Raw genomic sequence first — 22692 nt, 5'->3', positions numbered from 1 at the left:
TCAAAATGTAGTTGCGCAATGGTAAATAATTGGTAATTTGGAAAGACTAAACACTTAACACATTGAAAACTTAATGAAGATTCAACAATAACAAAGTAGAATATTAATAGGGAGAGTTTCTCCATTCAGAGACATCTGGAAGCAACTGAAAGGGATACTTAGGAGAAATGGTATAAATGTCTATCAGTAAGGAGGATCTTAAAAAAATGCTTACAGAAAAACCATAGTTTTTGGTGACTGCTGAAGCAGTCATTGTTTTTTCTGTCTTTAATAAAGTGACAAGCTATTACAAACTTTAGCCTAACACAAATTATTAACCCAAGTAAGCTTCAGGGTTTTTGTCTTGTGCCAAATTCCTCTACTCTCCAATCCTCAACTTTCAACAAAGGAAACATGAAAAGGCGCTTTGAAATACATTGCAAAATATGTCAACACCTAACTTTAGTGCCCCTGTGTCCTGCTGCTTGAGTCTAGCACTCTTACTACACAGTGAAAAGAGACTGGCTTCTTTTTCCCTTTATTTATCAGGGGAATTAAAATTTAAAACACTGTGTGAGGGGCACCTGGGTGGCTCAGTTGGTTAAGCATCTGCCTTCAGCTTAGGTCCTGATCTCAGGGTTCTGGGATCGAGCCGCATGTCGGGCTCCCTACTCAGTGGAGAGCCTGCTTCTCCCTTTCCCTCTGCCTGTACCAGCCCCATGCTCTCTCTGTTCCTAAATAAAATCTTAAAACAAAAAAACACAGTGTATCACTAAATCCAACCATCATGGGAGATGTAAAATGTGTGAAAAGAAGAAAAGAAAGGACTTCGGTTTATCGAACCCTGACACCCACCTTCCACACAGCTTAAATGACATCTATACAAATGACTTAGAAAAGAGGTAAATAACACTGTGAGAGCAGTTTTTGTTTCTGAACTCCTACTCAAGTTTTTTCAAGTGGGTGTGTGTATTCCAAGAATGTGAATGTACCACGGAACTTCTTTAGTTCTCATACGAACGTAAGTCAAACTGTCTTCACGTAAGCAGAAAGCTTGAAGACTGAAAGGATTCACCCAAACCCCGATGCATTTGGGTTTCTCTGCCATCACGTATTATCACGGGAGCACTTAACTAACTAGCACTAACTAGTGTGCTGCTTATCCCTTTCAGAGAAGAAAAGGGCAGCTGTCTCCTTTCGGCTTTTGGTAGCGAGTGCAGTTAATAGTTAACTAGGGAGCTGGGTTCTTTGGTAGAAGAACAACATTCCCCATAATTATTTAAACTTATAGATTTTTAAAAATGGGTTTTGACTGCACATATATTAGAGAGCACTGAAAATGATCAAATATCCTATTTCTCTCCCCTGTCTGTTGTTACTTAATGGGAAATAGTGATGAAATCACCAAAAAGGAAGTAAGGCCAGGAGTGGGTTAAGCGGTGGTCTATAAGCCCACCCATGTGAAGTAATTCAGTTTACATAGTGTCTCCAAAAAAATGCTTTAAGGATTTTCTTGAACCCAAGAGACTGAGCCTCAGGTTATTCCTAACCTAGACAATCTCAAGAGTTCTTTCAAGGGTCCCAGTATGTTCTCAGACCTATTTGAGGCATCTCCTGGCATCCCAAACTGGAATTTTGGCCCTCAAGTTAGAAAAATCTCTATTTCTAGGGGTGCCTGGCTGGCTCAGTGAGTTAAAGCCTCTGCCTTTGGCTCAGGTCATGATCCCAGGGTCTTGGGATCGAGCCCCGAATCAGGCTCACTGCTCAGCGGGAGCCTGCTTCCACCTCTCTCTCTCTGCCTGCCTCTCTGCCTACTCGTGATCTCTGCCTGTCAAATAAATAAATAAAATATTAAAAAAAAATAAAAAGGAAAGGAAAGAAAAATCTATTTCTAGATAGTCAACCATCAGGCTAAAAATTTTCTGAAATGAAATGAAATAATGCATACAGGCATTATTTGTCTCCCTACCCATTGTCTATAATCCTTTAAAGTTAGCAAAGGGCCAAAATAAGCATCAGACTTTCATTTTTTTAAGCCTGACAGATACCTAGAAATCCACTAGATATCATTTCCAAGATAGTTTGGGTCTCAGGATTGGTACAGAATGTTCAGTATGACAACATCCATATGGAGCTATCCTCTTCACCGCTATTAAAAGCTCTGTCTGCTATACACTTTAAGACTCTGCACACTATTGTCAATTATAAAACTAAATTACCTTCTCCTTCTTTGATAATATAAATGCACCAACCACTGGGCAATAAAAGGCCATATGATAGCAAAAGTTAATGCACCAGGAGACATCTCAAAGGGCCACCAAGATGGTCTCTGAGGAAATAAAATAAGCTAGTCACAAGTCTATTACACATTGCATGTATAAACATAAAAACACAGATATTTCCTAGTTTTAAAAATATAAAACTTAATAACAAACCTCAGTCCTGCTAAACAGAAGGGAGATATTCTGTATCTTAGAGCATAATTCAGTAAGCAGACTTTCAGGAGTACTTTAGACTTAAACACACAGCAAATATAGTTTCACTTCAAAGCTCTTCAGGGTAGATTTCATTTGGAATACTTTAAGAATCTCATATAATCTAAATTCATTTTAAGTTATTTGAAACCTTGGGACTTAGATTTAAGAAAAGACTTTCTTACCTGTGAGGGAGGCTGATTACTGCTCTGTAATGTTGATGATTTTGCCTATAAATACAAATGAAAGTGATTCAGCTTTGACAAAAATGAGAAAAAAATATTAATTTTTCTATTTCCTATTTTTGTTAAAGGCTAAAATATTAGTTCATTCTGTGAACAATGCTTTGATTGTCCTGATACCCATACTGGCAAAATAACAAGGTCCCTAAATTGCTAGCCAAATTAACACCTTTGACATTTTATATAGTTCAAATTATATAAAATTATCAAAATAAAACCTCAAACTTATCTAAACAATTACTTCTTTTATATTATTATTAAATTACCTAGTCAATTTTTCTTACTTTAATTTCAAAAAAATTATCAATTTACAAACACATCTGAGAACCACAGCCTTATTATGAAAATTATAAATCATATCTGAAGATCTGTTTTGAAAATTCATGTTAAGTTACACCACAAGAGGTATGATAAATATGAGAAGTGAACTGTTAGTGTTATAGGTTTGCTTTTAAACTTTCTCCAGCTTTATTAAGATATAATTTAAGCTATAATTAATACATATATGTGTGATGATTTGGTACATATATACATTGTGAAATGATTACTATAATCAAGTTAATTAACACATTCCTCACTTCACATAGTTACATTTTCTGAGGGGAGAAACAACGGTCGGTTTTTTAATTAGATGTATAAACTAAGCAGAAAATTTTCAAATTAATTTAGGAAACTTATATTCCAACTTGGCTCACCCAGAAAACAAGTTTCCTTACACTTATTGTTGGAAATTTATTACTCTAGTTTCTCCATTTATTATAATTTCATAGAAATGGTATGAGGGGTGTCTGGGTGGCTCAGTTGGTTGAGCATCTGCCTTCAGCTCAGGTCATGATCCCAGGATCCCGGGATCCAGCCCTGAATCGGGCTCTCTGCTCAGCAGGGAGCCTGCTTCCCCCTCTCTCTCTGCCTGCCTCTCTGCCTACTTGTGATCTCTGTCTGTCAAATAAATAAATAAAATCTTTTTAAAAAATGGTATGAAAATTAATAAGTTCATTCATTCAGTAAATATTTACTCAGCATCTATTTTGTACCAGTTACTACTCTGGGCATTAGAGACGCAACATGGAGCAAAAATGACAAAAAGTGCTGCCCTAATGGAGCTTATACTATAAAAGAGAGATACGAATAATAATGAGTAAATTAGTAAAATATATAGTATATCAGGTAGTTATAAATGCCATAAATAAAAATAAAACAGGGAGGAGGGAGGGTAGGAGAGAAGGAGGGAGGAAAAAAAGAAAAAAAAACAGGGAGAGGAGATGAGACATGTTGGAGGAGGAGTGTCTTGTGATTTTAAATAGAGTGATCAGGGAAGCCTTTGCTAACACTGGAGCAAAGGCATAAACAAAGGAAACTGTATGCTCTGTGGCTAAGGGGGTGCGGGGTGCAGAGAGCAATCGTCGGTACAGAGGGAACAGAAAGTGCAAAGACCCAGGGTGGGAGGGAGCCTGTGGGCAAGTTCAAGGCACAGCACAGAGGCCTGTGTGCTGAAACAAGGCCGGAAGTGGTGACGGGGAGACGGGCTTTACACTTCCTCGTTATAAGAAATTCGATCTCAAGGACCCCAGGCCCCAGGATGACTCTACCCTACAGGTAAAACTAAAGTAGTTCCCTCCAGATATTGCATTAGTCCTCACAGACCACTAAGGTGTTGAAGAAGAGTATAATCAAATTGCAAGTGCTCAAAGAATCCAGACACAGTAATGATGTTTTATGATACTAGTTGTAATTTTACCTTGTAGGCATAACGCTGTATTTTAAAGATTTACTTATTCATTTGAAAGGGAGAGTACGCACATGCGAGCAGGCAGTGGGGAGGGGCAGAGGGAGAGAGAATGCTGGGCAGATTGCCCTGAGCACAGAGCCCAGTGGGGAGTCCGATGTGGGGCTCCATCCCACGACCCTGAGCCAAAACCAAGAGTCAGATGCTCAACTGACTGAACCACTTAAGACGCCCCAATGCATACAATAATTAACCAGGAATTTACCTTAATGGTACATCTTCAGAAAAAAGGACAGATGTATAAAACTGGGCTCCCTGGTATATGTTGACTTAACCAAGGTCACATTAGTCGGTGTGATTTTGAATGGAATTCGAGGTGACCAAATCCCAACGTGATGACACTATTCCTCATTAAAGCAGCAACTACTGGGCGCCTGGGTGGCTCAGAGGGTTAAGCCTCTGCCGTCGGCTCAGGTCATGATCTCAGGGTCCTGGGATCCAGTCCCACATCGGGCTCTCTGCTCAGCAGGGAGCCTGCTTCCTCCTCTCTCTCTCTCTGCCTGCCTCTCTACCTGCTTGTGATCTCTGTCTGTCAAATAAATAAATAAAATCTTTAAAATAAAAATAAAAACAAAGCAGCAACTACTGGGGCACCTGAGTGGCTCAGTAGGTTAAAGCCTCTGCCTTCGGCTCACGTCATAATCCCAGGGTCCTGGGATCGAGCCCCACAACAGGCTCTCTGCTCAGCAGCAAGCCTGCTTGCCTTCCTCTCTCTCTGCCTACTCTCTGCCTACATGTGATCTCTGTCAAATACATAATAAATAAAAAAATCTTAAAAAAAATAAATAAAGCAGCAATTACTAAGGTAGAGCCAGAACTACTAAATGCTAACTATTAGCAGATTTTTTTTCAAAGTAATAAAGGGTCTGAAAGGCAAATGAAGATTCCTAAGGACCCTTGCTTCCATCTAAGTAGCACTGGGACTAGTTGTATAACAAGCATTGTGATTTTTTGCTTTAATGATATTTATCCATACATGTTGTTAAAAAAAAAAAAAAAGTCAGTGACACGTGTGAAAGCACAGTACTGACGACTTTCTTCAAGGGACTTTCTTCATGGGTACAGGGGGCTTCTACGGTAGGAGACAGAAGGGGCTCAACGACCAGGGCAGCATGGGCTAGAGGAATTCCATGTCAGGGAGTAGGGCTGGGACCAGTGGATGGAAAATTCCTAATAAGAAACATCAGGGGTAAGGTAGATTCTAGCTAAACCGACCTAACAGGATTGTTGCTGAAGTCGGGCCAGAGTGATCTCAGACATGACCAGGGAGCTGGTGGAGGATGAGGAGCCCAGCTGGTTAAACTGACTGGGCAAGGTTCTTGATAAAACCCGATTGTACATGGAAGAAGAGAAGACACGGGCCTAAAAGAACGTTCAGGAGTCTGACTCAAGTTTCGTCGAGCAATGAACCTTTGTCATTATCACTGGCTTTCACATAATTTAGATGTTCTGTTCACCATTCTATTGCTAGATTAAAGTAAGGATTACTGAACTTTTAAAAAAGGATTTTTGAAAGGAAAAATCCCAGATAGCTGTAACCATTGCAAAGAAAATATGAAGACAGAGAATTATGTAAGTGAGGACCTCTCTCAGGCTGTGAACTTCCTGAGGGAAGAAAAAACCATGCTGGCTTACTATCATTGCTATTACGGTGACAGTCATTATCTCATGGGACAATATGTAAATGTCACAGGAGTGTTCCAGGCACTGTACTATGCATTTTACTTCACCTTCTGAACTTTGAGACAGGCATTATGAAGCAGGCATCACTAGTATTTCCATTTTATAGATAAGGAAACTGAGGCACAGCGAAGTAAAGAAACCTGACTGAAGACCACACAGCGGAGCCAGGATTTGAATCCAGGTAGTTTGTTCCAAGCTCTGCCACATAGTGCTGTCTCCCCTTTCCTTTACATGTCTACTGCCTAGGAAAGTATCTGGCGTGTACCCATTCAACGAATATTTATGCGGCGCCTGGGTTCCTCACTCAATGAAGCATCTGCCTCCAGCTCGGGTCATGATCCCAGGGTCCTGGGATCAAGCCCCACGTCAGGGTCCCTGCTCAGCGGAGACCCTGCTTCTCAGATCCTGCTTCTCCCTCTCCCTCTGCTTGCCACTCTGCCTACTTGTGCTATCTCCCTGCCAAATAAATAAAATCTTTATAAAAAAATTTATATGTATAACTATATTTATTGAGTGACTGGACCTCAGGCAGCTTACTGTGATGAAAAGTGCACTGTATGAGAAATCTGAAAAGTTTAGTTACAGAGCTGGCTCTGCCACTAATGTCACCTTCTTTGTCTGCTGAACTAGGGGTACCGAACTAAGTTTCTTTTAGTTCTATCAATTTATTTCTTTTATTCATCCAAATTAATTATGCAAATTTTAGGGGAAAAGTCCTTAACATGTGAGCATCTTTTTTTTATTTGCTTTATGTAAGCTAAGAATAAAAAAGAAAACTAAAGAAAAAAAATCCAAAGGATTTTTAGCAGAATTTCAGTACCATTAAAGACATTAAACATTTACAAAATACTCTAAAAAAGTCATAGACTAGGGGATGCTTCTTCCTCTGCCTGCCACTCCCCCTGCTTTGCTTGCTCACTCTCTCTCTCTGACAAATGAATAAATAATATCTGGGGGGAAAAAAATTTTAAAAGGCTGACCCAAAAGCTAAGTGCCACTAAATAGAAAATTTTTTGAGTGTAAAATTACCAGTAACTATGTTGGAGGCAAAGTAGAGTATTAAGAATCGGAAGAATAAGAGAAAAAGAGCTGATAAGAGGTCCCTGGCTGGCTCAGTCATTGGAGTGTTGGTCTCTTGATGCTGGGGTTGAGGGTTCAAGCCCCAAGTTGGATGAACAGATTACTTGAAAATAAAATCCTTTTTTTTCTTTAAGATTTTATTTATCTATTTGAGAGAGAGAGCACAAGCAGAGGTAGGGACAGAGGGAGAGGAAGAAGCAGACTCCACGCTGAGGACAGTGCCGGATGCGGGGCTCGATCCCAGGACTCTGGGATCAAGACCTGAGCCAAAGGCAGATGCTTAACCCACTGAGCCACCCAGGCGTCCCAGGCCCGTCTTTTTTTTTTTTTTTTTTTTTAAAGATTTTATTTATTTATTTGACAGAGCGAGATCACAAGCAGGCAGAGAGGCAGGCAGAGAGAGAGGAGGAAGCAGGCTCCCTGCTGAGCAGAGAGCCCGATGTGGGCCTCGATCCCAGGACCCTGAGATCATGACCTGAGCCGAAGGCAGCGGCTTAACCCACTGAGCCACCCAGGCGCCCGCCGTCTTATTTTTTTTTAAGACTTATTAAAAACTAATCTCTACACCCAACATAGGTATCAAATTTACAACTCTGAAATCAGGAGTCACATGGGCACCCCGGGTCAGGCTCTTACTTAAGTAAACAATATTTTCAAAGGTAGATCCTTTTTATTTAATTTTTTAAATTACTTTATTTTTTTTAAGTAATCTCTCTGCCCTACCTGGGACTTGAACTTACAACCCAGACATCAAGCGCTGCATCCTCTACCGACTGAGCCAGCCAAGTGTCCCTAGGGCCTTTTTATTTTTAATCACTACATTACATTGATTTGTGTAAATCTGATCAACACGGATTATACTTACATGGTATTTTACAGGATCAGCAGTAAAAGACGGCAAATTCGAAAGCTCACCTGTGAAGCCGTTAGCGTTTCCAGTTTATGAAGTCTCTGAAGGACGTTCTGCATGTCCTCCTGCAAGCGCATGAGGACAAGAGCTATCTGTTCATTGAGGCTGCCTCTTGACCCTCTGTCGGAGCCCCAGCGTTCCCCATCACCTCCGCTTCCTACTTGCCGACCCTTGGATCCTTCGCTCATGTGTGGCATTCTATGCCCTATTTTAAGAGAGCAAAATAAGGTAGTTTTATTTTTTTATTTTTTTTAAGATTTCTTTAAGATTTTTTTAAGATATCTATTTGAGACAGAGATTTTATTTATCTATTGGAGAGAGAGCGAGCACGAGCAGGGAGGAGAGGGAGAAGCAGGTTCCCCGTGAACAGGGAGCCCGCTGTGGTCTCCATCTCGGGACCATCTCAGGATCCATCTCAGGATCCATCTCAGGATCATGACGCAAGCCGAAGGCAGACGCCCAACCAGCTGATCCACCAAGGAGCCTCAAGGCAGCCTTAAATAATTCTTATAAAAGTAGCAACAGTGCACTTTACTCATTTTCCTCTGTTATTTCTTTGAGGTCTAAATCTCCAAAGCGGAGTGCAAGCAATCAGGACGTACACAAAATACTGGGAGCAAAAGAGTAGATACATAAGCTTCTATTTATATTGATATACCCGAAGTTTTCCTTGCTAAGGTTTTATAATGTACTTAGTACACTAGTACATGACTAAATGCATAGAATTCACACATAATTTACATATTTGGGGTGCATTCTCAAAAATTCCTTACTAATAAGGTAACAAGATGGAAAAAATTTGAAGACTGCATTTTTTTTTAAGATTTTATTTATCTGTTTGTCAGAGAGAGAGACCATAAGTAAGCACAAGTGGAGCAGCAGCAGGAAGAGGGAGAGGGAGAAGCAGGCTCTCTGCTGAGCAAGGAGCCTGACAGGGGCCCAATCCCACGACCCTGGGATCATGACCTGAGCCGAAGGCAGACGCTTAACTGACTGAGCCACTCAGGGGTCCCTGAAGACTACTTTTTTAGAGTATTAAAAGCTACACTAAATAGCTATGTTTTCCTTTTTGGTCATTTTTTATTTTATCGCATTGTAAATCTCTCAAGAGGTTTTTAAATGTATTTTTCTTGTTATAAATTCTACTTGTCACTACTATTAGATTTTGTTATTTAACCATCCGTTATTTTTCCTCTACATATATTTATAGAATTGCATTAACCCTAACACAAGATTTTGGGTTCTTTTAAAAAAAATCATCAACATTTATCTGCATCATTAAATTTTATTTCAAAAACACTGCAACAGCCACATAAATTAATTCCCCATAAGACCATGAAGTAATCTACATAATTATTATCCAACTTTGGAAAATTAGGATGATTCTAAATTTTTGTGCTTATAGATTACACTGTCATGAATGCCTTTCTATATAAATTCTTGCCCAAATTTCTACTGACTTCTTTAGGAAAAAGAGAATCAAGAAAGAATTACTGGGGGCGCCTGGGTGGCTCAGTGGGTTAAGCCGCTGCCTTCGGCTCAGGTCATGATCTCAGAGTCCTGGGATCGAGTCCCGCATCAGGCTCTCTGCTCAGCGGGGAGCCTGCTTCCTCCTCTCTCTCTGCCTGCCTCTCTGCCTACTTGTAATCTCTCTCTGTCAAATAAATAAATAAAATCTTTAAAAAAAAAAAAAAAAGAAAGAATTACTGGGTCAAAGGATGACAACTTTGTAGAGGTTTTTGTTGTTGTTGTTTATTTGTTTGTTTTTATTTTAAGATTTTTTATTCATTTATTGGACAGAAAGAGAAATCACAAGCAGGCAGAGAGGCAGGCAGAGAGAGAGGAGGAAGCAGGCTCCCAACTGAGCAGAGAGCCCCATGTGGGGCTTGATCCCAGGACCCTGGGATCATGACCTGAGCTGAAGGCAGAGGCTTTAACCCACTAAGCCACCCAGGCACCCAGTTTTGTTTTGTTTTAAACAATAAAGAGGAACCTGTTTATCTCGTTGCCCTGAAGCAGAAGCAGGATTCCCAAAGGTAAGCTTGCATTGAGCAGTGTTTTTGTAAAAGTGGACTTGTTAGAGAAACGGAATTGGGGCTGTTTGCCAGGTTAAACCCCAAAGAGAACACTGAGGTGCTTGATGCCATTTCAAGAAGACTTCTACTCTTGTGTTGAAAGGAAGTAAGTTTTGAAGTGGTTCTTCAAGAAAGGTCCACTTCATCTATTGGTATGGAATTTACAAGGGGGAAAAAAGTGGGAAATCTGGTCAGAGGCTTAGTTTTTTTCCTGCATCCTTAAGAGATTAAGATATTCCGTGAGGGCCTGTTGGTGGCTATGCAAGACCCTAGAGAATTACTCCCGTCTCTGCTCACTTTACTATATTAGCTTTCAAACCAGCCCTCACAAAGACAGGATCAATCAGACCATTCCCAAGTTACAGTAATCTCCACCTCCAGCCACTTGACCCAGTTACTCATTTTTTTTCCTTTCGGAGCACTTATCATCATTTGCAACCAATCTGAATTATTTACTTATTCACTGTCAGCTCCCCTTTACTAGAATAGGAGCTCTGTGGAAGGAGAGACAGTCTCATTCTCTTCAGCATCCACAGGAACCCAGAACAGAGCCTGACAAAGAACAGCTCAATAATATTTCTTCAATGCTGAGGCAGATTTACTGCGAAGCTCATGAAGTTTAACTTCAGGGTCTGGCACTTTATGGACCCCTGTGATTGCCTGGAGTTGTGCTGTTTTATAGGTTGGGTGAAGTCAGGTTATAAATAGGAAGCCCTTCACACATACAATTTTGGTAAATTGCTTAAGGGAAGGCACTTGAATCCAAGGCTCTAAAAATATGTTGTGATCTTTCTCTTCTTTGTTAAATATGTACAATTTGGTGCATGTGTAAATGCCTATTGTTTTAACAATAATTTTCTTTTTTTTTTAAAAGGCTTTATTTACTTATTTGAGAGAGTGTGTGTAGGAAAGTGTAAGAGCAGGGGGGAGGGGAGCAGGAGGGAGGGGGCAGACGGGAGGGGCAAAGCTTGAGGGAGAAGCAGACTCCCCATTGAGCAAGGACTCCATCCCAGGGCCCCAGGATCCTGATCTGAGCCAAAGGTAGACACTTAACCAACTGAGCCACCCAGGTGCCCTAAATGATAATTTCCTTAATACCATTAATTCTCTATTTTTCCCCCATGTCTTCATTTGTTTTATATAGATTTTTTCAACCAGATGCACAGATAAACCTTCAAGTTTTTTTTAATTAATTTATTTATTTGACAGAGAGAAATCACAAGTAGATGGAGAGGCAGGCAGAGAGAGAGAGAGGGAAGCAGGCTCCCTGCTGAGCAGAGAGCCTGATGCAGGACTCGATCCCAGGACCCTGAGATTATTATTTTTTTTTTAAGATTTTATTTATTTATTTGACAGAGAGAGATCACAAGTAGGCATAGAGGCAGGCAGAGAGAGAGAGAGAGAGAGGAGGAAGCAGGCTTCCTGCCGAGCAGAGAGCCCAATGCGGGACTTGATCCCAGGACCCTGAGATCATGACCTGAGCCGAAGGCAGCGGCTTAACCCACTGAGCCACCCAGGTGCCCCTCCTTCAAGTTTTTATGACCTCATAAAATTATATACAGATTCTCCTTTTTTTTAAGTGTACAACATAATGATTCAATGTTTGTATATATTGCAAAATAATCACCACAATAAGTCCAGTTAACATCTGTCATCATACAGTAACAGATTTTTTTTCTTGTGATGATAACTTTCAAGATTTACCGTCTTAGCAAATTTCAAATATGCAATACAGTATGATTAATTACAGTCACCATGCTGTACATTAGATCCCTATGACTTATTTCTTTTATAACTGCAAGTTTTTACCTTTTTTTTTAAAAAAGATTTTCCTTATTTATTTGAGAGAGAGCATGAGGAGGTAGAAGGTCAGAGGGAGAAGCAGACACGCATGGAGCTGGGAGCCCGATGCGGGACTCGATATCGGGACTCCAGGATCATGACTGAGCCAAAGGCAGTTACTTAACCAGCTGAGCCACCCAGGCAACCTACCTTTTGATCCTTGATGCATTTCACATCCGCCCACCCCACCTCTGCCTCTGGCAATCATCAACCTATCTATTCTCTATAAGCCTGGTGTTTTGTTTTTTTTTTTAGCTTGGTCTTTTTTTTAAGACTCTACAAATGAGATCATATGGTATTTGTCTTTCTATTAATTCTCTTTTTTGACAGTACCTATTCATTCCTAACTATGAACAATTCTAAATTAATATATACTTACTTTTCTTCCCCATTCAACTCTATTCTATTACCTGATCCCATTATTCCTAATGTTTACCTTCGTATTGTTAAAATGTTCTTTTATTTTTACTACTTGATTTGTTAGCTTTAAATGCTATCGTTTGATTTAAGTAGGGAAATGAGGAAAAGACAGAATTCACATTTTTACCTACAGTAGCAAATAAAAGCAGAAATGCAACTGGAGGAACCAATTAGTGATTTTTCGGGGGAAGAGGGAGTGACAGAACATAAAGATGGCTACCTCAAAAAACTGTGTAAAACATGTAGCAATAGGAATATTCCCTGCCCCCCAACTCATACCTTCAGAGACAAACTACTATGCCTTGTAAAGTCAAAAGAGAGAACGAGGAGTAAAGAAAAATTGGTAAGATGTTATGTAAGGATAATTTATAACATTCCCTTTGCAAATGGATAGTTTTAATGTCTTTCCTACCTGAAACTTTCCCGTTTTTTCCCGTTTTACTACAGTTTATAAAGAGACTCAGTGAGAAGAGAAAACAATACACACCTCTCCCTCTTCGGACATTAGAGAATTCCTCGTTTTCTCCACCCCGTCTCTCTCGGTGTGGTGCTCCACTGTTACTTCGGCCATCTTCTCCTCCACGCTTTACTTCACCTTTTCCTTCAACTGCTATCACCTGCATATCCCCAATGTTGCCATTTCCAGGAGATCCTTCTTCAGGAAAAGCAGAATTTTCCAAGGGCTGATTGGGATCACCACCCAAGTAATATCGAAGTGGTCCATTGTTTGACGTAAAGCTGTCTAAAGACTACAGATTTAAAACAACACTTAGTTAAAAGCTATAAACATAAGTTTCTATGATAATAGAAGAATTAGTGTTTTTATAAAACTTTTTTCATGTTATGACAGGAAATACTTTTCTAAAGAGTTACTCAATTCATCTTCTCCCTTTTATATAGGGAAGAAATGGGACAGAAATGATTTACCTATGAGCAAAGAAGTGAGGAATTTTGGCAATGAACTCTTCTAATGGATCAGTGTTCATCCAAGAGACTTTTTTTTAAATGTCGATTCTTATTCTTTTTTTTAATTTTTTTTTATTTTTTAAAGATTTTATTTATTTATTTGACAGACAAAGATCACAAGTAGGCAGAGAGGCACGCAGAGAGAGAGGAGGAAGCAGGCTCCCTGCTTAGCAGAGATCCTGATGCAGGGCTCGATCCCAGGACCCTGGAATCATGACCTGAGCTGAAGGCAGAGGCTTAACCCACTGAGCCACCCAAGTGCCCCTGTCGATTCTTATTCTAGTTCCTATGCTAAACTCTAAGGAATTATCCTTAGATAGATTAATTATCCTTAGATGAAGAAAGAGATAAAATCTCTGTCTGCAAGAGGCTCCTAGTCTTGATAAGGGAGTGAAAGAAGTCAGATCATTACAGCATAGTTGGGTTAAGTGTTACGAAAAAGATAGACCAGGGGTGTCTGCTACAGGAGCTCACAGGAGGGGTGCCCTCCTGGGGCTGAGTGAAGGCTTCCTCGACGAAATGATATGAAGGTGTAGTAGTGATGTCAGCCTGTACCAATGGAGTAGTGTTAGGACAGAGGGTGATTTGAGAACTTTTGAGATTACAGAATCAACAGGAGTTGAAGACTGAATGTGGGAAGTAAGGGAAAGGAAAAGACAAGATGGTTTTGTGATACTCACCTAGGTAAGAATACAGAGGACAAAGAGGTTTCAGAGAAACAGAAAGAAATAATGGTATAGTTACAGATAATTATAAATTGAGGTTCTTAGGCAACATGTTTAATAGGGCAGTTAGAATTCAGAGATATAGGTTGGAGATAACAGGTTTAGAATCAGCAGCATGTGGGTGATGGCAGAAAGCAAGGGAGTAGTAACTAGGGATGTATCCCTGACACCAAATTTAAGGGGTCAAAAGAGGATGAAAAAATTGAAATCAAGGTATTATACAAAGGGAGGAATGTATCAGAATGATGTATATGGCAAATATTTCTAAGTTGTACATAGCATATTGGAAATTTATTAAAACAACATTTGTTACCATTAAAAAGAATCTTGGAAATCTAATCCACCTAACAAAATTCCAAGTAAACCTGTCTGTATTGGTCTGCTTGTTTGCAATGATGTCAGGAGTATATGTATATATAAAAAATATTTCCTATCTCAAATACCTTTTTCAGTTTCAGAACAGCACTTCCAACCTAATCTCTATTCCACTAAATGGCTATTCTAGAATCATTTTCTATTTTTAGCTTCTACAAAGCAATTATTCAATCTTTCAAAATTTCAGCCTTTCAGAAAGGGATCTATAAGCTATATAACTTATTTAAACTGAACTGAAAACAGAAACTGTGAAATAAAAAACTGACTTTCGGGCGCCTGGGTGGCTCAGTGGGTTAAGCCGCTGCCTTCGACTCAGGTCATGATGTCAGGGTCCTGGGATGGAGTCCCGCATCGGGCTCTCTGCTCAGCAGGGAGCATGCTTCCCTCTCTCTCTCTCTCTCTGCCTGCCTCTCCATCTACTTGTGATTTCTCTCTGTCAAGTAAATAAATAAAATCTTTAAAATAATAATAATAATAATAATAATAAACTGACTTTCTTTCAAACAATAATTTTTTAAGTGAGATGAGCCCCTTGAAAGCATGAGGTCTTAAACCCATTAGATGCAATGCTTTTACACCATAAACCCTAGGTAAGGACAGACATTACTGTATCCAAACATTACTGTATCCAAAAAGCACTACACACCTGACACCAGTCAGAATGGCTGGGTAACAAGAGGTAACAAGTGTTGGTGAGGATATGGAGAAAGGAGAACCCTGGTGCACTGTTGGTAGGAATGTAAATTGGTGCAGCTACCATGGAAAACAGTATGGATGTTCTTTAAATAACTAAAAATAGAAATACCAAATGTTCCAGTAATACCACGACTGGGTATTAACCCAAAGAAAAGGAACATACTAACTTGAAAAGATATATGCACCTCTATTTTATGGCGGCATTACAAAAGCCAAGATATAGAAGCAGTCCAAATGTCCAATAAGATGAATGGATAAAGAAAATATGGTGTGTGTATATATACACATACATACAATGGAACATCTATTGGCCATAAAAGAAGAATGAAATCTGGCCATTCTCAACAAAATGGATGGACCTAAAGGGTATCAGGCTAAGTGAAATAAGTCAGACAGAGAAAGATAAATATAGCATGATTTCAATTATGTAAATAATAATTTACATAATTAAACAAACAAACAAACAAACAAACAAAAGCCAAACAACTCTTAAATACAGAAAACAAATTGGTGGTTGCTAAAGGGGAGGTAGGTGTGGCGGGGATGGGTGAAATAGATAAAGGGGATGAACAGGTACAAACTTCCAGCTATAAAATAAGTAAGTCTCAGAGGTGGAAACTATAGCATAAGAAATAGAGTCAATAAGGGCACCTGGGTGGCTCAGTGGGTTAAGCCACTGCCTTCGACTCGGGTCGTAATCTCAGGGTCCTGGGATAGAGTCCCATTTCGGGCTCTCTGCTCAGCGGGGAGCCTGCTTCCCTCTCTCTCTCTCTTTCTCTCTGCCTGCCTCTCCATCTGCTTGTGATATCTCTCTGTCAAATAAATAAATAAAATCTTTTTTTTTTTTTTTTAATCTATTTGACAGAGAGAAATCACAAGTAGATGGAGAGGCAGGCAGAGAGAGAGGGAAGCAGGCTCCCTGCTGAGCAGAGAGCCCGATGCGGGACTCAATCCCAGGACCCTGAGATCATGACCTGAGCCGAAGGCAGCAGCTTAACCCACTGAGCCACCCAGGCGCCCTTTTTTTTTTTTTTTTAAATTAAATAAATAAATAAAATCTTAAAAAAAAAAAAAGTCAGTGTGAAGGACAGATTTATTTGAAACTTACACACTTTTCTTGACTGTCAATCAACGTTTCAAACATAGGGACTAGTTTTAAGAGTTTACCTTCTGCCTCCCTGAGCCCACCTCCCTCAGAATATTTAAAATACAAATATGTTACAGATTATAATATTTAAATATTTTTGAATATTCAGGAATATTATGTATTTTTAAAGTCACAAAAATAATTTAAATAAAAATGCTTAAATATTTTATGGGTTATTTTCAAAGTGACGAAGAACATGTACCTGTGCTATTAAAAGAAGTTATACAGGGTGCCTGGGTGCCTCAGTCAGTTATTGGTCCAACTCATGGTTTTGGCTCAGGTCATAATCTAAAGATGGTGAGACTGAGCCCCGCGTCGGGCTTGCATTGGGTGTGGAGTCGGCTTGAGGTTCTCTCTTTCCCTCTCTGCCTGCCCCTTCCCCTTCCCAGCACATGTGACCTCTCTCTCTCAAAAAAAATTTTTAATAAAAATTAAAATTAGAATTAAAAAATAATAAAAACAAATCATAGAAGTTATGCACTAAATTCTGATATATCACTTTGATAATTTACCAATTTAAAAATGTCATTTTTACCTCTTCTTGTCCAAATTGTTCCATGGAATCACAGTAAACTTCACTGTCTGAATCACTTGTCAAATGCTGAATTCCTGAAACATCTTCAACATGATCATCATTTATTTCTAAAAATGAACAAATGTCCAGGTGGAATTATTATTCTCTAATTGAAGAAAAATGCATTTATTCCATTCTCAAAATTTATCAGCTCTATATTATTTTCATACTGGAGACAAATTTGATTTATTAAGCCATATTTTTCTTTTAACTTGATAAAACTTTAAATTTAGTTGATAATTTTTTTTTTTTTTTGGGATTTGGGCTTAAAAGTAATTTTTTTGGTTTTTTTTTTCTCTCTTTTTTTTTTTCTCCCAATTTATTTATTTTCAGAAAAACAGTATTCATTATTTTTTCACCACACCCAGTGCTCCATGCAAGCCGTGCCCTCTATAATACCCACCACCTGGTACCCCAACTTCCCACCCCCCCGCCACTTCAAACCCCTCAGACTGTTTTTCAGAGTCCATAGTCTCTCATAGTTGATAATTTTTATTTGAAAAGATTATAAAGTAGTTTATCATGCAATTACGGTCCATATCTAATCATACTAAACTTAATAACCTTGTAAGAGAAAACTGACTACAAGCTAGGAGGCCTAAACTGGTATGCAACTATTCAAGTTCAGTTGTTATAGTCGATGAGTATATTTCCTGTTTTCTTAAATGAATTGCAGCAATGTTCATAATTCATCAAATACATACTATAGGCTCACTTCTAGAGTCTTAAGATATAAAAAGACTATGACTTATCTTGCTGAATGGAGAGCAAAGGCATCATATGTTTAGGTTAAAAGAAAACATCAGAAAAAAAAAAGAAAACATCAGGAATAAAAGTAAAATAATTTCAAATTTTTATTTTAAAACGCCATATGAAAACACAGTAACAGGACGCCTGGGTGTCTCAGTTGGTTAAGCAGCTGCCTTCGGCTCAGGTCATGATCCCAGCGTCCTGGGATCGAGTCCCGCATCGGGCTCCTTGCTCGGCAGGGAGCCTGCGTCTCTCTCTGCCTCTGCCTGCCTCTCTGTCTACTTGTGCTCACTCTCGCTCCTCTCTCTCTCTGACAAATAAATAAATAAAATCTTAAAAAAAAAAAAGAAAGAAAGAAAACACAATAACAAATGTCTCAATAAATATAAAAGTTGCCCCTAATTCACTACCTTTCAAAGCTATTCACCCTTATAATATTAATAATCCCTAAGACACTATTGAAAAAGAGGGTTTTTTTTTTAAAGACTTTATTTATTTGACAGACAGAAATCACAAGTAGGCAGAGAGGCAGGCAGAGAGAGAGGAGGAAGCAGGCTCCCTGCTGAGCAGGACCCTGGGATCATGACCTAAGCCGAAAGCAGAGGCTTTAACCCACTGAGCCACCCAGGTGCCCCCAAAAAAGAGGGTTTTTATAGGAATTTTTTCTTTCCTTTATCCCTTCCTCCCTTCCTCTCTCTTTCCCTCCTTCTCTCTCTCTCTCCCCCTTCCTTCTTTCTTTTCTTCAATATGCTCCATGTCCAGTACAGAGCCCGATGTGGGCTCATGACCCTGAAATCAAGACCCAAGCCAAGATCAAGAGTCAAACACCCAAATGACTGAAACACCCAGCTGCCCCCTGAATAAGAGGTTTTTAAATTCGAAACTACTCCTAAACATCCTAATATCATGAAAACAATATGCCATTCACAGGAAAGAGGCTGGACACATAACTATTATGGGACAATACCTTGGTGAATGCAGACAGCAGTTTTTCCAGTTTGCTCCAAGTTTTCATCTACAGCCTTTTCATCTTCAGCACTTCCGCCACTCAAGGAAGAACCGGCATGAATGTCATTCTGTGTATCCCGAGCAGAGCTGTCTTCGTCATAGCCATTAGTAACAGTGATTTCCAAATTCTTATGGTCTGCAGATTTCCTCATCATTTTCTTATCTACTATAAGAAAGCAGGGAGATTCATAAAATCCATAGAAGGTCAACTTCTGTATATATGTCCTAATAGCAAGTAATCATTTCTCCAACCCAGCATAATCCCTTTGATCAGTTTCCGACTTGGAACAGAGAGATGGCGTACTCTTTGAAAAGGGGTTTATTGTATGCTGAGAGCACACTCAAAACTGCTTCAGTTCCCTGTCAGTCTTCTAGAAGCTATTTTATTTTATTTTAAGTAGGCTCCACACCCAACATGGGGCTAGAACTCACAACCCCAAGATCAAGAGTCACATGCTCTACCAACTGAGCCAGTGACGCTTCCCTAGAACAACCTCTCAAGATCTTTACACTCTCTCAAGTGTAGGCAAATTGCCCTACAAGATGCAGCAGTACAAAGGGGTCCACACAGTCAATAAAAATATCCTTCGGGATGCCTGGGTGGCTCAGTTGGTTGAGCCGCTGCCTTTGGCTCAGGTCATGATCCTGGGGTTCTGGGATCGGGTCCCGCGTCGGGCTCCTTTCTTGGCAGGGAGCCTGCTTCCTCCTCTCTCTCTCTCTCTGCCTGCCTCTCTGCCTGCTTGTGTGTATTCTCTCTCTCTGACAAATAAATAAAATCTTTAAAAAAAAATCCTTCAAAGAAGGTATTATTTGTCACATCTTACTAGAAATTAAAGGCAAAACTAAGTTGTGCCGTTTGTTTTAGTACCTTCCTGCCTCCCCTTTCTCAAATAGTCTTCCCAAGAATTACTGGTACTCTTACTAACAAGGCCCTCCAGTGCAGTACGCCATGACTCCAATGTTCCCTCTTCATCAAAACTTCTTCCTGTATCCAGTTCTCTGGAGTCCATTCTATTCTTGATAAGGTCTTGAGAATTTAACCTGTCTCCTCTCCTTGGTAATGTATGGATAGTCATATTTGGAAAAATACCTAAAATGAATACATTTCTTTTTTTTTTAAGATTTTATTTATTTATTTGGCAGAGAGAGAGAGATCACAAGTAGGCAGAGAGGCAGGCAGAGAGAGAGGGGGAAGCAGGCTCCCCACTGAGCAGAGAGCCCGATGTGGGGCTCGATCCCAGGACTCTGGGATCATGGCCAGAGCCGAAGTCAGAGGCTTAACCCACTGAGCCACCCAGGAGCCCCAATACATTTCTTTTTGTTTGTTTAAGTAAACTCTATGCTCGACATGGGGCTTGAACTCAGGGCTCTGTGATCAGCAGTCACATGCTCTACTGACTGAGTCAGCCAGGCCCTCCATAAAATGACTACATTTCTTTTTTTTTTTAATTTTTTTTTTTTAAGATTGATTTTATTTATTTGACAGAGAGAGATCACAAGTAGGCAGAGAGGCAGGCAGAGAGAGAGAGAGAGGAGGAAGCAGGCTCTCTGCTCAGTCGATGCGGGACTCGATCCCAGGACCCTGAGATCATGACCTGAGCCGAAGGCAGTGGCTTAACCCACTGAGCCACCCAGGCGCCCCAAAAATGACTACATTTCTAACACAGCGTTTCAGGCATCACCTCTAGAGAAGCAGTCTATTCTTGTTAGTGTTCAAGTCCATCTATTCTGCCTACGCATGAGGCTGACTGTCCCTGTACTTTTGGCCCGCAAAGAACTTGGTTGTAAGATCAACAGCCCACATCCCACCATACACACTATTCTCATACAACACCAGATCAGCCCAAACCACTCCATATTGTTAAATTATTAGCTCATTATCCAAAGATTACCATTATCACTTTGTTCTGCTCCTTTCACTTCTTCTTGGGCCTCTTCTTCCTCAGATTCAGCTCCACTATCACTGCTTTCAGCTTTACCATTAACAGTTTTGGCATTTGGAGTAGAAGTCAGAACATTACCAAGATCTAAAATATAAAATGATCACTTAATCACTAGTGCTCTAACATACTAGAAAGCTGTAATTTACAAATAATACTGTCATTTACAAATAACTACTACAATAATTTTGAAGACTTAAAATTTTGACATTTAATTACCAGTATTCTTTTCTTCGACTAGAAGTATACATATAGTACATAAATAAACTTCTTCAAGTATCAGTTTACAACAAAAAAATCAGTTTACAAAAAGGCTATCTTAAATCCTTTCTAAACAAGACAGAACATAATGTTATTTTTAAGATAATTATCAATCAAAATAGTAAAATTAGAGATGAGCGATCTTCTGTATACATAGTAAATGAAGAGACAGTTGCTATATGCTAACATATTGAAAACATAAATACAATAATCTCACCAATATTATAATTGAACTACATTTAAAAGTTTTTATCCTTTTATTACCTCTAAGGCTTTATATTTATCTTTTTTTGAAAGCATCAGTTAATACAATCAATCACTTAAAAAGGCACATACATTGTCCTACTGGCCAGTCATATGTTGAGAGTAAATACATCAAAACTTCTCAAACATTAACATGCATAGGAGATCCAGTTAAAATGCGAATTCCGAATCTGTAAGTCTGAAGTGATGTAAGATTCTGCATTTCTGTAAAGCTTCCCATGATGCCAATACTGTTGGTTACTGGACCTCATTTTTGAGATACAGGGAATTCCATTTCCATCACTCTTTAAGATAATAAAGGCCTTCTACATGGCTACTGGTCAAGAACAGTGGTCTCCCTCCATAAACTTTTGGGCTCATTCTTACTTACTCAAATGAACTTTGGATGGTTCCCTGCATCCCAAAGAACATATTAAACTTCAAAATCTCCATACATTTTAAACACGAACAAAAGAGTAAGAACTCAACTCCACCATTGCCACTGTGTTCTACTCTCTCTTCGAGAACCATGCAGCATCATGGTTTATGAACCTCTTTGTTTTTTCCCCTGACAAGCAGAAAAAGCAAGACTAACAAAAACAAAAAACAAGGGGAAAAAAACTAACCAAAACAAACAAAAAAAACAAGAAACAAAAAGGCCCACCACTCACGGACATCTACAACAAAACTAAACAACAGGGAATCTCCTAAACCCCCATCAAATGGATGGTTGTAGCAAAACTACTTGACCACAGCAATAGCATCATCACAGCAGTTCTGTGAGAGGTGTAGAAAGCACACAGAATTACTAGCAAACCCAACTCAACGTCCAAAAATCAGTTAATGTAATATACCAAACTAACAGAATAAAGGGCAAAAGCCACATGGTTATCATAATAGATGCAGATAAAGCATCTGACAAAAATAAAATACTTTTGTGATAATAATGCTGAAAAAATTAAAAATGCAAGAGAATTTTCTCAATCTGATAAAGGGTATCTACAAAAATTCACAATGAGCATCAAAATTAATCTTGAATGACTGAACATTTTTTTGTTCCTATAATAAGAGAAAGATGTTTGCTTTTGCCATCTCTATTTAATATGATACTTGACATTCTTGCCACAGCAATTAAACAAGAAAAATAAATAAAAGACATGCAGATTGAAAAGGAAAAAGTAAAAAAGTCTGTTTGCAAATGACATGCTCTTGTATACGTGAAATCCTAGGAAATCTACAAAAAATAAAAACAAAAACTACTAGAACAAAAGGTTTGATGAGACTGCAGAATACAACATTCATCAACAAAAATCAACTATATTTCTACAACCTAACAATGAATAATCCAAACATGAAATTAGAAAATAATCTATAATAGAATGAATGAATAAAATGCTCAGCAGTATACTTGACAAAAGAAGGTATACGTATTTCACCGTGTAAATGACAAAACACTGTTGGAAGAAATTAAGGAAGAAAATAAATGGACTGGAAGACAATATTGTTGTGATGACAA

The 22692-nt window shown here is 39.1% G+C and overlaps 1 protein-coding gene across 7 annotated transcripts in view; it reads right to left on the bottom strand.

Moving 5' to 3' along the window:
• ACBD5 (acyl-CoA binding domain containing 5) overlaps positions 1-22692 on the bottom strand; it is a 44649-nt gene that overhangs the window by 5423 nt on the left and 16534 nt on the right. For 4 of the 7 annotated variants that reach the window (XM_044226942.1, XM_044226935.1, XM_044226938.1 and 1 more), the window contains 7 exons: positions 20625-20759; positions 18692-18898; positions 16936-17042; positions 12979-13240; positions 8160-8359; positions 2639-2683; positions 2199-2308 (listed from right to left, as the gene is read on the bottom strand). In XM_044226942.1, the coding sequence (XP_044082877.1) occupies positions 2199-2308; positions 2639-2683; positions 8160-8359; positions 12979-13240; positions 16936-17042; positions 18692-18898; positions 20625-20759 (1066 nt within the window). The remainder of the gene's footprint in view (positions 1-2198; positions 2309-2638; positions 2684-8159; positions 8360-12978; positions 13241-16935; positions 17043-18691; positions 18899-20624; positions 20760-22692) is intronic. The other 3 variants (XM_044226937.1, XM_044226939.1, XM_044226941.1) reach the window with 1 other exon arrangement.

The sequence above is a fragment of the Neovison vison genome, chromosome 12 (genome assembly GCF_020171115.1).
Source record: "Neovison vison isolate M4711 chromosome 12, ASM_NN_V1, whole genome shotgun sequence".
NCBI lineage: Eukaryota > Metazoa > Chordata > Mammalia > Carnivora > Mustelidae > Neogale > Neogale vison.
This window is presented reverse-complemented; position numbering and strand designations above follow the sequence as displayed.